Source organism: Halichoerus grypus, chromosome 2 (assembly GCF_964656455.1).
Source record: "Halichoerus grypus chromosome 2, mHalGry1.hap1.1, whole genome shotgun sequence".
NCBI lineage: Eukaryota > Metazoa > Chordata > Mammalia > Carnivora > Phocidae > Halichoerus > Halichoerus grypus.
This window is the reverse complement of record NC_135713.1, coordinates 162,554,268-162,566,975: the sequence shown is the minus strand read 5'-3', so window position 1 is coordinate 162,566,975 and position 12,708 is coordinate 162,554,268. Positions and strand designations below refer to the sequence as shown.

At 54.3% G+C, this 12,708-nt stretch overlaps 1 protein-coding gene and 1 long non-coding RNA gene across 12 annotated transcripts in view; one reads left to right on the top strand and one right to left on the bottom strand.

The window, feature by feature from the left end:
• LOC144381190 (uncharacterized) overlaps positions 1 to 12,708 on the top strand; it is a 118,480-nt gene that overhangs the window by 20,778 nt on the left and 84,994 nt on the right. The window lies entirely within an intron of this gene.
• ATP2A3 (ATPase sarcoplasmic/endoplasmic reticulum Ca2+ transporting 3) overlaps positions 2,964 to 12,708 on the bottom strand; it is a 34,755-nt gene continuing 25,010 nt past the window's right edge. For 2 of the 11 annotated variants that reach the window (XM_036077298.2, XM_036077324.2), the window contains 6 exons: positions 12,251 to 12,336; positions 10,506 to 10,637; positions 8,234 to 8,367; positions 7,648 to 7,765; positions 7,044 to 7,161; positions 2,964 to 4,192 (listed from right to left, as the gene is read on the bottom strand). In XM_036077298.2, coding sequence (XP_035933191.1) covers positions 4,173 to 4,192; positions 7,044 to 7,161; positions 7,648 to 7,765; positions 8,234 to 8,367; positions 10,506 to 10,637; positions 12,251 to 12,336 — 608 coding nt within the window. In that variant the 3' untranslated portion in view covers positions 2,964 to 4,172. The other 9 variants (XM_036077331.2, XM_078068024.1, XM_036077306.2 and 6 more) reach the window with 8 other exon arrangements.

Genomic DNA, 12,708 nt, shown 5'->3' with positions numbered 1-12,708 from the left:
GTACTGGAACCCCCATTTTACAGATAGGGAAACTGAGGCTCTAGAAATTGAGTGCCTTGCCCAAGTAGCTCCCATGTCTAGTGGCTGGAAAGGAGGCTCCCCAAAGTCTGAGAGACTGGCCCAGAGCCCACCCCAAGACTCCAGCACTTGAGAGCTGCCAGAGCTGCCTTATAAGCCCAGAGGCCGAGTGGCCAGCTCCGGGATCGGGCCCGACCTTGTAGGGAGACAACGCGGTGCTGCCAAGCCCTCAGCCCCAGGACAACCTCCCCTGCCTGGCTAAATTTAGCAGTTCTATGGAGTGTGGAGGGGGCCTGTGTCCATGCTGGAGGCCAGCCCAGGCCCTCAAGGGGGTTGGCACAGACTCCAAGAGGTCTCCTTAGCCATTCAGTGTCCCAAGGTTGCAGGGATGACACCTCTGCTTGCAGAGTTCAGTCCAGTCCCCCACCCTGGGTCTGTCAGTGTCCCAGGGCTCACTCAATGCCACTCAGCCCCTTAGATCCTGGCTAGAATCTGGGCCAGCCTAACAGAGATTGTCAAAGGGAGGTTGTGGGGGCAGGCATCCATAGGGAAGCCACAGCAGGCGTCCTCAGGGTTGGTTTCTCCTCTTGCCCAGACCTTGCATTGCTCCTCTGGCCTCTTCTAACCACCCCACCCCAATGATGAGCTCTTTCTCCCTAGCATCCGAGGTATCACAACCCCCTGGTTCTCCTCCATCCTTTTGGGACATTTCCTCTTGGTCCCCATCCTCTTCCTGCCCCTGGAATGTGGGACTCCTTGGGGCTGACCTAGGTCCTTGCCCCTCAAACTCTGAGTACCCCTTGGGAGGCTAGTCTCCTTGCCTCCTGATGCTGCTGAAACCTCTACACCCACATGGTAGCCACATGCTACCTCCTGTGGCTCCTACCTTTCTTTTCTTCTAAATCAAACTGTATTGAGGTATAATTGACACACAGTAAAATGTACCCATTTTAGGCACACAGTTTGATGAGTTTTGACAAATGCATGCAACACCCCCCATCATCTGTCACCCTAGAATGTCCCCAACCTGCTCTTTTGCTGGCAACCGTCCCCAACCCTAGCCCCAGGCAATCACTGATCTGTTTTGCCTTTTCTAGAACTTCATGGAGGTGGAATTGCACAGTACGAGCTTCTTTTACTCAGCACAAGGGTTTAAGCTTCATCCATGTTGTTGCATATATGAGTAGTCTGCTCCTTTTTATGGCTGGGGAGCATTCTGTTGTATGGACAAACCACAGCCTGTTGTCCGTCCCCTGTTGATGGTTATTTGGGTTGTTTCCAGTTTGAGGCTATGATGAGTAAAGCTGCCATGGACTGTTGGCTTCAGTTCTTTGTGTGGGCATTAGGTCTTCATTTCCTGAGTTTGCCCTTCCATTTCTCCCAGTCTCTCCTACCCCTCTGTGGGGTACAATGTGGGAGGCCTGGGGAGCACAACCTGGGCCAATGGAGGGGGCAGGGTGAGGCCTTGGGCATTTTGGCAGTGGCCATCCCTGAGCCAGGGAGAAGTGTGCCAGGGCTTGCCCTGGAATTCCCTCTGGGGTGAGTGGCTGTGAGGTAGGAAACCTCTGTTTCCCTTGGCTGCTCCATCTTGACCTGTCAGGCTCCATGCTGTGGGCTGGCAGGGCTGCACTTATGCAGGCCGGGCCATGAGCTCCAGCAGCTGATGGAGCCCTCCATGCCCGTCTGATGGGAGTGCTGAAGCTGGCCTGTCTCCTCATCAAGCCCTCCATGCCCATCTTAGCTCCATGTTCTGTCTGTCTGCCATGATGAAGCCAGCTAGACAGTCAGGCTTTCCAAGAGCTTTGGGGCCTTCATCTGTAAAATGGAGCCCTAACCCCTGCCTGGCCCATCTCAAGGAGCCGGTTGGGCACCAAGGGAGCTGAGGCGTACAGAATGGTTTTGGGATCTGAGAGGTCTAACTGATGGACCATGCAGCAGGAAGAATCCTTCTGCCCGTCCTTGGCTCCCACTGTGAACTATGCACCAAATCTTGCCCTTCCCCAAAATAAAACCCGGGAGCTCCTAAGGGTGGGTTGTGTCTCTTCCAGTCATGGCTGGCTTCATGGATGTGTGACCCATGCAGCTGCACAGAACCCCATGCCCAGAAAGGCCCTGCATTTCGTTTTCATACTCTGCTGTTGCTGCTTTGAAACTCCTAATTCTTAAACAAGGGCTCCACATTTTCATTTTGTACTGAGCCCCACAAATTACATAGTCAGTCCTGTCCCTGGCCCTGTGGGCAGGGCCTGATTTCCCTTCCCAGGGCAGCTGGGTAGAGGATTAGAGACAGAAACTTCTTGAGTGAATCTTCTCTCCAGAGGAAGAAAATGAGGGAGATGGGGACACACAGCTATTCCCTCCACAGAGCCCCTGCTCCCAGAGAGCAGAGCCACCTGGGGGAGTCAGAAGTTAGTATCAAGCAGCTTCTCAAAGGTCCCTGGACAATGTGAGCTGAGAGAAGCCTTGGGGAGGAGCCCTGGAGCTGGGCTTAGAAGGGCAAGAAGTCGATGGCATCCTGTGGTTCAAGGAGGGGAAGGAAAGAGCGAGAAACCTCAGGGAGAGATGCAGGACCCATGGAATAGTGAGGGCTGGAGGCCCATGGTATTCAGGCTCCAGGCCTAGCCCTGCCTCAGGCCAAGTCATGAACCCCTGCCAGCCTGTTTCCTCAGTGATGACATTGGAATCTTAACATGTGCAAAGGGCTTTGAACACGTACACAAACTATCAAGTGCGGTCCCTGTGAGCAGAGTCATGCATTTGCCATTTGGGAGAGGGTCAGGAAATCAGTGTCTCTCCTGGGTCCTGTCTCAGAGGAAGACAGCAACCCCTGGGGGAACCGCAGACCTTGGCTCAAGGTTCCTGACGTGAGTGGGTGTGGGTGGTGGGAGCCCCGGTGGACACCACATGGGCCCACCGCTCTCTAGGAAATCAGACAGACCATCCTCTGTTGCCCCAGGCACTCAACCTTTATTTCTCTACCAACTGCATGTCAACAGATGGGTATAGGGCCCCGCCACCCTCCCCCACCTCCAGGTCTGCCAATCCTCCGGCAGGAGAGAAGCGGAGAATCTCTGTGGGCTGGCGCCCGGGGGAGCCCTGCCCAACTCTGCTTGGGTAAGAGGCCACAGTACCTGGAGCCCTAATTTTTGCCAAAGGGGCAAAAGCGGAGTTAAAAGAACATTTATGTCCATCAAACACTCCTTTCCCATCATCCGACATGATCCAACACACATTCCTCCAGCAAGGAGGGAGGGAGAGGAAGTGCCCTTGGGTAACTAGCCATTCTTATTGACATCCTTTCGGCTCATGGGTATGCGGGGTTGGGGGCAAAGAGTGAGGCCAAGAGTCTAGGGGACTCAGAATCACCCAGCTGCGCAGACTGTGGGATGGCGCACACAGGGTTGGGCTGAAAGGGCACAGTGATGTCGGGGTCTTAGGCCCCAGGGACATGAAGGGCAAATCCGGCCTGAGCTTGGCAGACTGGGCAGCACCGAGAGAGACTTGGCATGTCTCATTGGCTTAGGACAGGGAAATCTGAGTCTGGGGGTGCCCAGAGCAAGGCAGGCAAGCCAGCTGTCTCCTGGGAAGGGGATCCTTGCCCAGCCCCCTTCCCCTACTACCATGTCCCTCTCTCTGACCCTTCAACCCCCTGTACCTACAAACAGTAAGAGGCTCAAGCCCTCATGATTCCTCTGTTTTATGGAAACAAAGTGGAGGGGGTTACCTGCCCTTGCTGGGCACAGCTGGGCCCAGATGTTTCCCCCACTTCACCCCCTTACTGACCAGGCCCCAGACCAGTCACTAAGCAAGAGTTCCTCCATGAGTGTAGAGGCACCAGTCACCAAGTAAATGCCCAGCCTCCAAGCAAGGGGGGTGCCTGCTCCAGAATGTGCTCATGGATTTGGGGGGTAGAGGGCTCTGCATGTCTGGATGTGCTGCCAGCTCCCTGGGTAGAGCTTCATAGCTGAACTTCCCAGGAGAGTCCCCGAGACATGAGTTAGAGAGCCCCCATGTGTACAGAAGCAGGGACGGAGACTCTTGGCAGGGCCCAGTGAGCAAGCGATGAGTGTGATGGCGGTGTGGAGAGTCGGGGTGAAGGCCTGGGCATCATCAGTCTGAGGTACACACTGGAGACTCCACCCTGTTCCCGGCATTCACTTCTGGTCCTTCTCTTCTGGAAGAAAAACCCAAGAGTACGCCAAGAGGTGTACGTGTGACAGTGAACATCCACACTGGTTCCTTCTAGCTCCTTCCATCCTCCATTTCTCCTGGGACAGCTGCATTCTCCCACAGCATTCATCAGGGGATCCCCAGTTCCACTTCGTCTCCTGATGCAGCCCCACATATCCAGCTGCTGCCAGACACAGTTCTCAGATGCCCCCTGGGCCTCCTTCACTCCCCATGTTCTATCAACAACGCCAGCCCAGCCCGGGGCATATTTTGCTCTTGATTTTCAGTTTGGGAAACAACTACCCAGTATGATGAGATCCAGAAACCGGTGGCATCAACTCTTCCTGTCATCCCCTTGGGTGGCTCTCCATTGCCTTCAGCATAAAGGCAAGCCCACCTCGTATCCCGGACTCTCCCAGATCTGTCCCCACTCAGTTTCTCCAGGCCTCCTCTCCCCTCGGTCTGGCCCGCTGGCCTCTGCCTGACAGCTGCTCAGCCACACCTGGGTACAGCCAGGAGATGGGGCAAGAGGACCCCACCCCCACCCTCTCGCCTACCCCCTGGGGCTGACCGGGCATCTGCAATTCTCCCCAGGACACATTCCCTCATATATCATAGGGAAGCTACGAGCATCAAGCCTCAGCAAAACTTCCCTAAAAGGCCACCAGGCTGGCTTGGGAATGTAGCAGGGTCCCCTCTCTCACCCCCGCCCCATCCGGCTTTAGGAGGCCCGAGGGACTACAGCCACACAGGGCAGAGCTGTTTGGCTTGCAGCGGGCGCACACCACTCCACCTCTCCCATGTGACCACAGATGCCCAGCCCAAGTCTTTCCTGTAGGCCCCACAGCCACTCCCTACAGCAGGGCACCACCCTTTCAAGCCAAGCCTCACCAGGACCATAGTCAACATCTCAGGTTCATGGTGGAGGTGGAGGTGTTGCCCAGAACCAGCTCACCCTGGGCTGGACTCAGTGTCTCCCCTCAGACCAGCTCAACACAGCTCACCAGCCTCCCCGCCTTGCCCCTCCCATCTGTCCTCCATGGTTACCCCAGTCCCTTCCATGCTTCCACCCTTCTCTGGCTCCCACTGCCATAAGGATAATGTCCAGGGTCCTTACCTTGGCATTTGAGGCCCTTTCCGCACTCTAGCCTTACCTCTCTCCCCTGCACTCTGAGCCCCAGCCCCACGAGACGGCAAACCATGCTAGCCTAGCTCTTTCTCCACCAAGTTCCATCCTCCCCTTTCAAACCTCTGCTCAGACCTTGCCTCTTCTAGAATTCACCTCCAACCCTGGCCCAGCAGGGATTGCTCCTTCCCTAGCCCTTCCAACCTGTCCCATCCTGTTAGGGGCACCATCCAGCAGCCAGGACTGAACAGTGCCCGAGACACAGGCTTTTCCCCGTTGGCTAAGGAATTTTCTAAGTTTTCTCAAGAAAATTTGCCGAGCCCCTTGGCTGTTATGGCTGCTAGGGAAGGCTCTCAAGGAAGACAGAGAAGCTGCCCGCGCTGCCAACGAGGCCTGACCTCGCAGGTGAGTTAGTGTGATCAAGGCTGGCCAGTGGACTTCCTCGTAGACCACCCCTGTGCTTCAGCCAGAAATGGGAAGGCCCTGGGCTCCCGAGGATGGAATTTTAGATCTATTTCACCTTCTTCAGCTCCCTAGGAGTAAGCACAGTGGGTGGGTCAGAAAGAACCATACAGGGGGCAGAAGGCCTTGTCTTGCTCCCTGCTTCCTCACCCACACGCTCCAACAAGGCCTTGCTGTGGCCGAGCACCTAGCCCCGCCCTCAGGTGAGCCCCTCTGTGTGTGTCCGGTATGGACAGACCCGTGGTGGGCCAGCTTCTTCAGGGGGAGGAGGCCAATTTGTTTTGGCCTCTTTAATAAGACAAAATGTTTGCAGTGCCCAGGAGGACTGGCCAGCGTGGGAGATAGGAGCCGATTGATTGCATTGGCCCCTACGGAATGACAAGCACGTGATCTATTTATAGCCCCCCAACTCCAGGCTCCCTCCCCTGAGGCTGGGACACATTCCTGCCAGAGATGGCCCTCAAGGACCCAGCTGCTCCCGTGCAGGCTTTGGCCATTGCTGGGCCTAATCCAGACCCTCCACAGCAGCCCGGCCATGGGGCTACTGCCTTGGCTACTCCCGGGAACAGGGAGTTTTTTGCCCCCACTTCTTCCCTCTCTAAGCAGCTCTGACAGGGAGAAGAGGCGGCCTCCCTTGCCCTCAGGAGGTTTAGAATCCCGCACTCTCTGAGCCTCCTCCGGCAGCAGAGGCCGGCAGATGGATGCTATGCCCCAGCCCACTCCTCTACATGCTGCCCTCAACCCTGCCTCTGCCATTGTCCCTCCTTTCCTAGATTAAGGCAGACCCAGAGCTGTGAACTCAGAAACTGAGAATCCCCTCTTCCACCCTCCTACTAGGTGACACCAAAGAGGCCAACCCAGTGTGATCTAGGGTCCCGGAGGTGGTCAGTAGCTGCCCACTCCACGCCCGGGAGACTGTCCTGCGCATGCCTGCATAAAGACAGGCTGGGTTCAGAGAAGTCCGAGGCCAAGGCCCAAAGGAGGGTACAGTGGGCCTGGCCATGCAGGGTTGGTGGCGAGTGAGGAGAGGGAGGGAACCTGGCTCTGAGCAGTGCTCTTGGCCCTGCAGCATAAGGCCCTGCAGGTACCACAGGCCACAGCCACCAGAACAGAGCCCCTTCTCGTCCTCCACTTGGAGATCCAAGAATACTGCTTTTTCTGTACAGACAGCGAGGCTGCAGCCTGGGAAGAGAGGCAGGCAGGGAGGTGGGCAGGGAAGCAGGCTAGAGGCAAGCAGGGTGGGGAGGGTCTGGAGCTCCCCACTCACCATCCACGTGGTTCCGGGACAGGTACTTGAGGGCTTCATCAAGCAGGATGACAGGCAGAGATATCTGGAGCACCACCACCCACTGGCGCCCGCTCAGTGGGGTCACCTGGAAAATAATCTGGGGAGGAGGGAGCTGTGGTTAAAGCTGTGCCCCCACCATCTACCTGCTTCATACACCTGGGCTACCATGGACTCTTCGTGAGCAAGGTCCCACCTCCAGATCTTTGTCTACCCTGGTTCCTCTGCCAGAAGAGCCTGCCCTCCCCTGCCCTCCCACAATGACCAAATCATCTTGGTCCTGTTTGAGAAATGGGAGGGATTCTGTACTGGGGAGGAACATAGTCTCCTCCTTGCCCTGGCCTTGGGAGATTCCCCACAGCAAGAGGTCTTATCTGCACCTCTTCAGTCCCCTAAGTCTGAGGGTTCCCAAAGCACAAGCTGTTTGTACCAAGCACTTTCAGATCTCCCCACTCCCAGGCTGCCAGGCAGTTTCCATAGCAAAAGGGCCCAGAGAGGCCCAGTGACCAACCCAGGGCCAGACCATTGCAGGAGGGTTTGTTTGGACCCCGTCACAGAAGAGGACTGGGGCAGGGCAGAAACTCACGGGCAGGGGTGGCACCAGTAGGATGAGGAAGTGCAGGGCCATGGACATGGCCACAGCGGCCAGCAGCCAAGGGTTCAGCCAGGGCGGCATCCGCAGCAGCGACTGGTTCTCTGACACACTGCCAAGGGCACAGAGTACTCAGCACAGGCCCTGCTGTGGGCACCATCCACCCGTGTGGCCTGGGCCTCAGCATTTCCCTAATTGGGCCTACAGGCTGGAGCGCTCTGGGAGGCCAGTGTAGCCAGGAGGGGCGTGTCACAGTTACTTGCTCAGCCCCAGTGGCCTGTCCTAGGGCTTGGACGCCCTTTCTCTGTCCCTCAGACCCACTCTTGGCCCCTCTATTTATTCAGGCCCCAGTCGTGGCCCTCTTTGTTCCCTAGATCTCAATTCTGGCCCCACTTACTCTCAAAACCCACTTTGGGACCCCTCTGACACTTAGGCCCTAATCCCAAACCCCCTGATCCTCAGACCACAATCCTGGATATCTCTGACCCCAAATCTGAGCCCTGACTGACTCTCAGCCGCCACACTTAGGCCTCATCCCCCATCTCTCAACCCCAGCTCCAGGACCCTCTGCCCAGCCCACCTGTTGAGGGCATTGCACATTTCAATGGTCACCAGCACAGACAAGGCCATGGTTGTGGGAAAGCGTGACTCGAAGACCTCGCAGTCGATGTCAGCAAAGAGTGGGTTGTCCTTGGAGCACTTCAGGAAGTTCCTCTGAGGGTACCAAGGTTGGGTGGGGTAGGGTGGGAGAGAACAGTGGTCAGGGGAGGGGCCGGTGTGTGGGAAGAGGGAAGCCTCACTCCATCCTCAGCCCACATCTGAGGACATAACACAACCGCTGGGCAAAGTGCTGCCATGCGGTGGGCCCAATGAGGGGCACCCACCCAGGATGGGGTCAGAGGGGTGACGCTGTGCTGGAGGAAAAGGCAGGCCATCCTGGGGCAGAGCTATGGAGGGACAGAGCGAGAGCAGCTAGCATTGGGATGGGGAGGACAGAAGAGGGCCCTGGGATCAGAGGGAGGATGCGGGCTTTACCCTGAGTGTGCATGGGTGCCCTGAATATCGGAGCTGCCAGAGTGGGGGCGGTGATTTACTGAGACCACAGAATAAGTAAATGCTGATGAAAACCGATCAGCCAAATTGTTTGAATAGAATTCACCTTTGGAGGGAAAAGGCTGCATGTACCCTAATCACTGCTATTAAATAAGATTCCATTCATATCTCCCTCCATTTCTGCCACTGAAACTGAGCTCTACCAGACTCGCGTTTTGCTTACAACATGGATTAATGAATTGCTAGGTGCGGGCTTACTACACGGCTTCCTCATAATTAAGGAAAAGATCTCAGGGCTCTCTATAGGGGATGTGGCTGTTGGCTCTGTAGTCCCAGGGGAGAGTTTGCTTCCTGTTCACAGACTTTGCTTACAGATTCTGCTGAGATAAGATGCTGAGCTGAGGACATGCATGAGAACTTCTATCCTGTTCTCTTCCACAACACTGGGATGAGTGTGAACGTTCATCACAGTTAGACAGCTTCCTTCTCCAATAACATAAATTTGTTCTCTGGACTATCATCTGAACACAGAGATCTTTTAAGCTCAAGTTGTTTAAAAGCTGGATCCACGTGATGTAAAAATAACCTTCAAAGAGAAATCTATAAAATGACAGGCTCTCTGAGCTCCTGTCCCATAAATAGATCCATTTTCCCACACTGCATAAATACGGGCAAGGTGACTGTCAGCCAGAAGGGGCCACTAGCACTTTCCTCTTCTCTCTCAGGCAGGATGAAAAATTCTAAAAGACTATGGCTTGGCTAGATTTCTTATTTCAACAAAGAGGTGAAGATTCTTATCTCATTTAAATCAACAGTGGGATTTTCTCCAAAAATCAAGCACCAGTATTTGGGACAAGTGCATGTTTTTATTTGGCAATGTCCTAAAATTTTATTCCACCCAGAGAACAAGAGGACCAAGTGCCTCTTCCTGTTGTACCACTATGGTCAGGCCCTGCTTTTCCAGATCTTAATGACCTATGCATCCATGTGCATACAAATGCAGTGTACACACCTCCTACTCAAGCATGTGCAAGCCCAGAGCCTTATGCATGTGCAGAGGGGAAAATAGACAAACAGGGTCACATCCCGATGTTTCAATAGATAAATGCCCTGCCCAATTCAGACCTTCTGGGTTTTACCAGTGTGCATCTGCCACACGCGTGCATTATGTCCCAGGTCGTGAGTCATAGTGTGGCCTCGTGAATCGTTTATTAGAAGGTACTCAGGGCTGGAACTTCTGTCTCATAGGTTCATTGTGAGCCTTGTTGGGGTGGGGGCTTGTTTTCTCTGGGTGATGCCACTGCTCTGCCTACTCCTTCCCTTTACCTCCCTGGCTATTTCCTATTTACCTTATCCTGCAAGGCCTCCTCTGTGTTTCATTAATTCAATTAATACTTACACAACTCTTACTATGTGCCAGATGTTGGTCTAAGCGCTTTACAAGAATTGACTCCAAGTTAATCCTCCTGACCGCCTTATGAGGGCTGAGGCAGGGACAATTATTACCCATTTTATAGATGAGGACACTAATAGAGAGGCTAAGTAGTCTGTCCAAAGTTACACAGCCAGTGTGTGGCCAGAACTAGGGCGTGGACCCAGGTAGCCTGTGTCCAGGCTCCATGCTCTGTGCTCTTAACCACTCTGCTGCCTTTTGACAGCTTCCTTCAGGAACCAAGGGCGGTTCTAGGCAGCTCTGCTGAAATTCCAACAATCGAAGCTGAAAGTTCTACCTTAGGTCTAACCCTAGACCACCTCCAAGTCCCACAGCCACCTGTATTTTTTCTGCTGACGCTTCTCACCTTAAAATGTGACTGCCCACTTCCGTGTTCTTCCCAGGTCTTCGCAGAGCCTTTGCCTGCTTGGTGACTGGCACACAGTCCATGCTTAATAGTCATTTTTTGACCAGGTGGATAAATGAGAAATGGAATGACCTGAAGACAGTTGGGAAGGTGGCACCAATGGGACTGGGGACTAACTAGTAGTGGGCATGGGGTATGTGTCTACCATGACCCCCACGCGTCTGGCATGGGTGACCAGGTCGGCTGTAGAACTGAGATGGGGATGAAGGAAAGGGATGATTTGGGGAAAGGTGATAGATTTTATTTTGGTAAGTGCAGTGGGCCTGTGGGACATCCCAGAGGATGGATATATGGGACTGGGCTCAGAAGAAAGATCGGGGTGGGGGTGGGGTATCCTGGGAGATTTGAGATCTATAGATAAAGGAGGGTAATAGAGACAGTGCTGAAGAAGGCAGAGGCAGGATGGTCAGCACGCCCTTGCGCTGCACCTTGCTGCTCCCATAGGAGCTAACTGAGCAGAGGTGCCTGAGGCTGGCCTGAACTTCCTGCCAAGGGCTGGGGGGCACCAGCCTTTGGGATGAGAGCCTGGGCCTGTGCTCTGCACTGCTGTCAGAAAGAAGAGCCCACGTGCTGGAGGGCTGGTGGGTACCAGGAAAGTGTCCCTGAGCTGACTGTACCTAGATGTGAATACTGTGATAAGGCCTGAAATCACAGAGCCTCCCAGGGAGGACAGCCAGTGACAGGGCAAAGGGTCAGGTCCCTCCTTTGAGCTCTTCTACCCACAAGAAGGTAACGAAGGCAGGTACACTCAGAGGAAGAAGATCCTAAATCCCTGCAGCTCTCAGCTTTAAATGAAAAATCCACAACTGGCTTTGCTAGATTCTCTGCAAAGGTTCTTTGAAGCAAAAGAGATACCCAGACAGGGGCGCCTGGGTGGCGCAGTCAGTTAAGCATCCAACTCAGTTTTGGCTCAGGCTGTGATCTCAGCGTTGTGAGATCGAGCCCCACATCGGCCTCTGTGCTCAGCGTGGAGTCTGCTTGGATTCTCTCTCTCTTTCCCTCTGCCTCTCTACCCCACGCTTATTCTCTCTCTCTCTCTCTCTCTAATAAATAAATCTTTAAAAATAATAATAATAATAATAATAAAAAAAAGGAAATGCCCAGACAGAGGGACAGACTGACAGATAGCAGCTGAGGGGTCTCTTTGCTTGCTTCTAGAGCTATGCTGAGCTAAGCTAGCCCTGTGGTGGGCACCTGCTAGGCAGGTGACTTCAAGAGGTCAGTGGATCCCTTTCTAGAGAAGCATGTTGTTATGGAGGTGGAGGGGGAGCCTGGCAGATTCCTTCCCTCCACTATCAATCTCCTTACTTGGACCCCCTGCCTGAAGTTCTACTTTTTAGGGGTTCATATCTCTGAGCCCTCAATTTTTGGGGGGGTTCCATGATAAAGGTAAGATACTTCTGCACAGTTATGCCCCTTGTTAGTCCCCTAACTAAATGATTGGGAGAAGGAGTAACCACTTCTCTGGCTCAGGAGCTGGGCTGCTATCTCTAGGTTTCCAGTGGCTTCTGAGCTTGCCTCCTTCAATGGTGGATGTCTGTGTACGTGTATGGGGTTAGGGAGGGACAGCTGTAGGTCAACCATGGGGTTCCAGGCCCCGTTCCCCTGGAACTCCAACAACTACTTGGGCTGTGAGTTCCACCTAAGAAATAACCCCAACAGGCTCCCTGGCTGTCCTTGCTTACCAGTTGGTAGAAGGTGACGTGAGGTCCCTCGGGATCATAAAGGAACCACCAAGTGGCGGCAGCCACCGTGGCCAGGCCCACGTACACTGCAAGGAGGAGAGGAGGAAACAGGCTATAGTGGGTAGCTGTGGTTTTCTGGCATCCACTTCTCCTTCCTAACAATCCCCTGAATTTCTGTCAAAGAACCACCCTCTCCCTCCCTGAGCCATGTGTTTTGCAAGCACCTGTCCTTAGTAACAGTGGTGGGCCCTGACCGGCAATCAGCACCTGCCACACCCCTGGCCACAGTGATTGGTAGGAGATAAGCAGGTGACCCAATCTGGGCCAAGAACAGGTCTGAGACTTTTGTCATATTACTGAGGGGTCGCTCTCTGTTCTGTTGAATTTGGGGTTGTGATGGAGTAAACATGAGGCTACAGCTGCAGCAGCCATCCCCCCTCCAGGGGATGCCTGAGAAT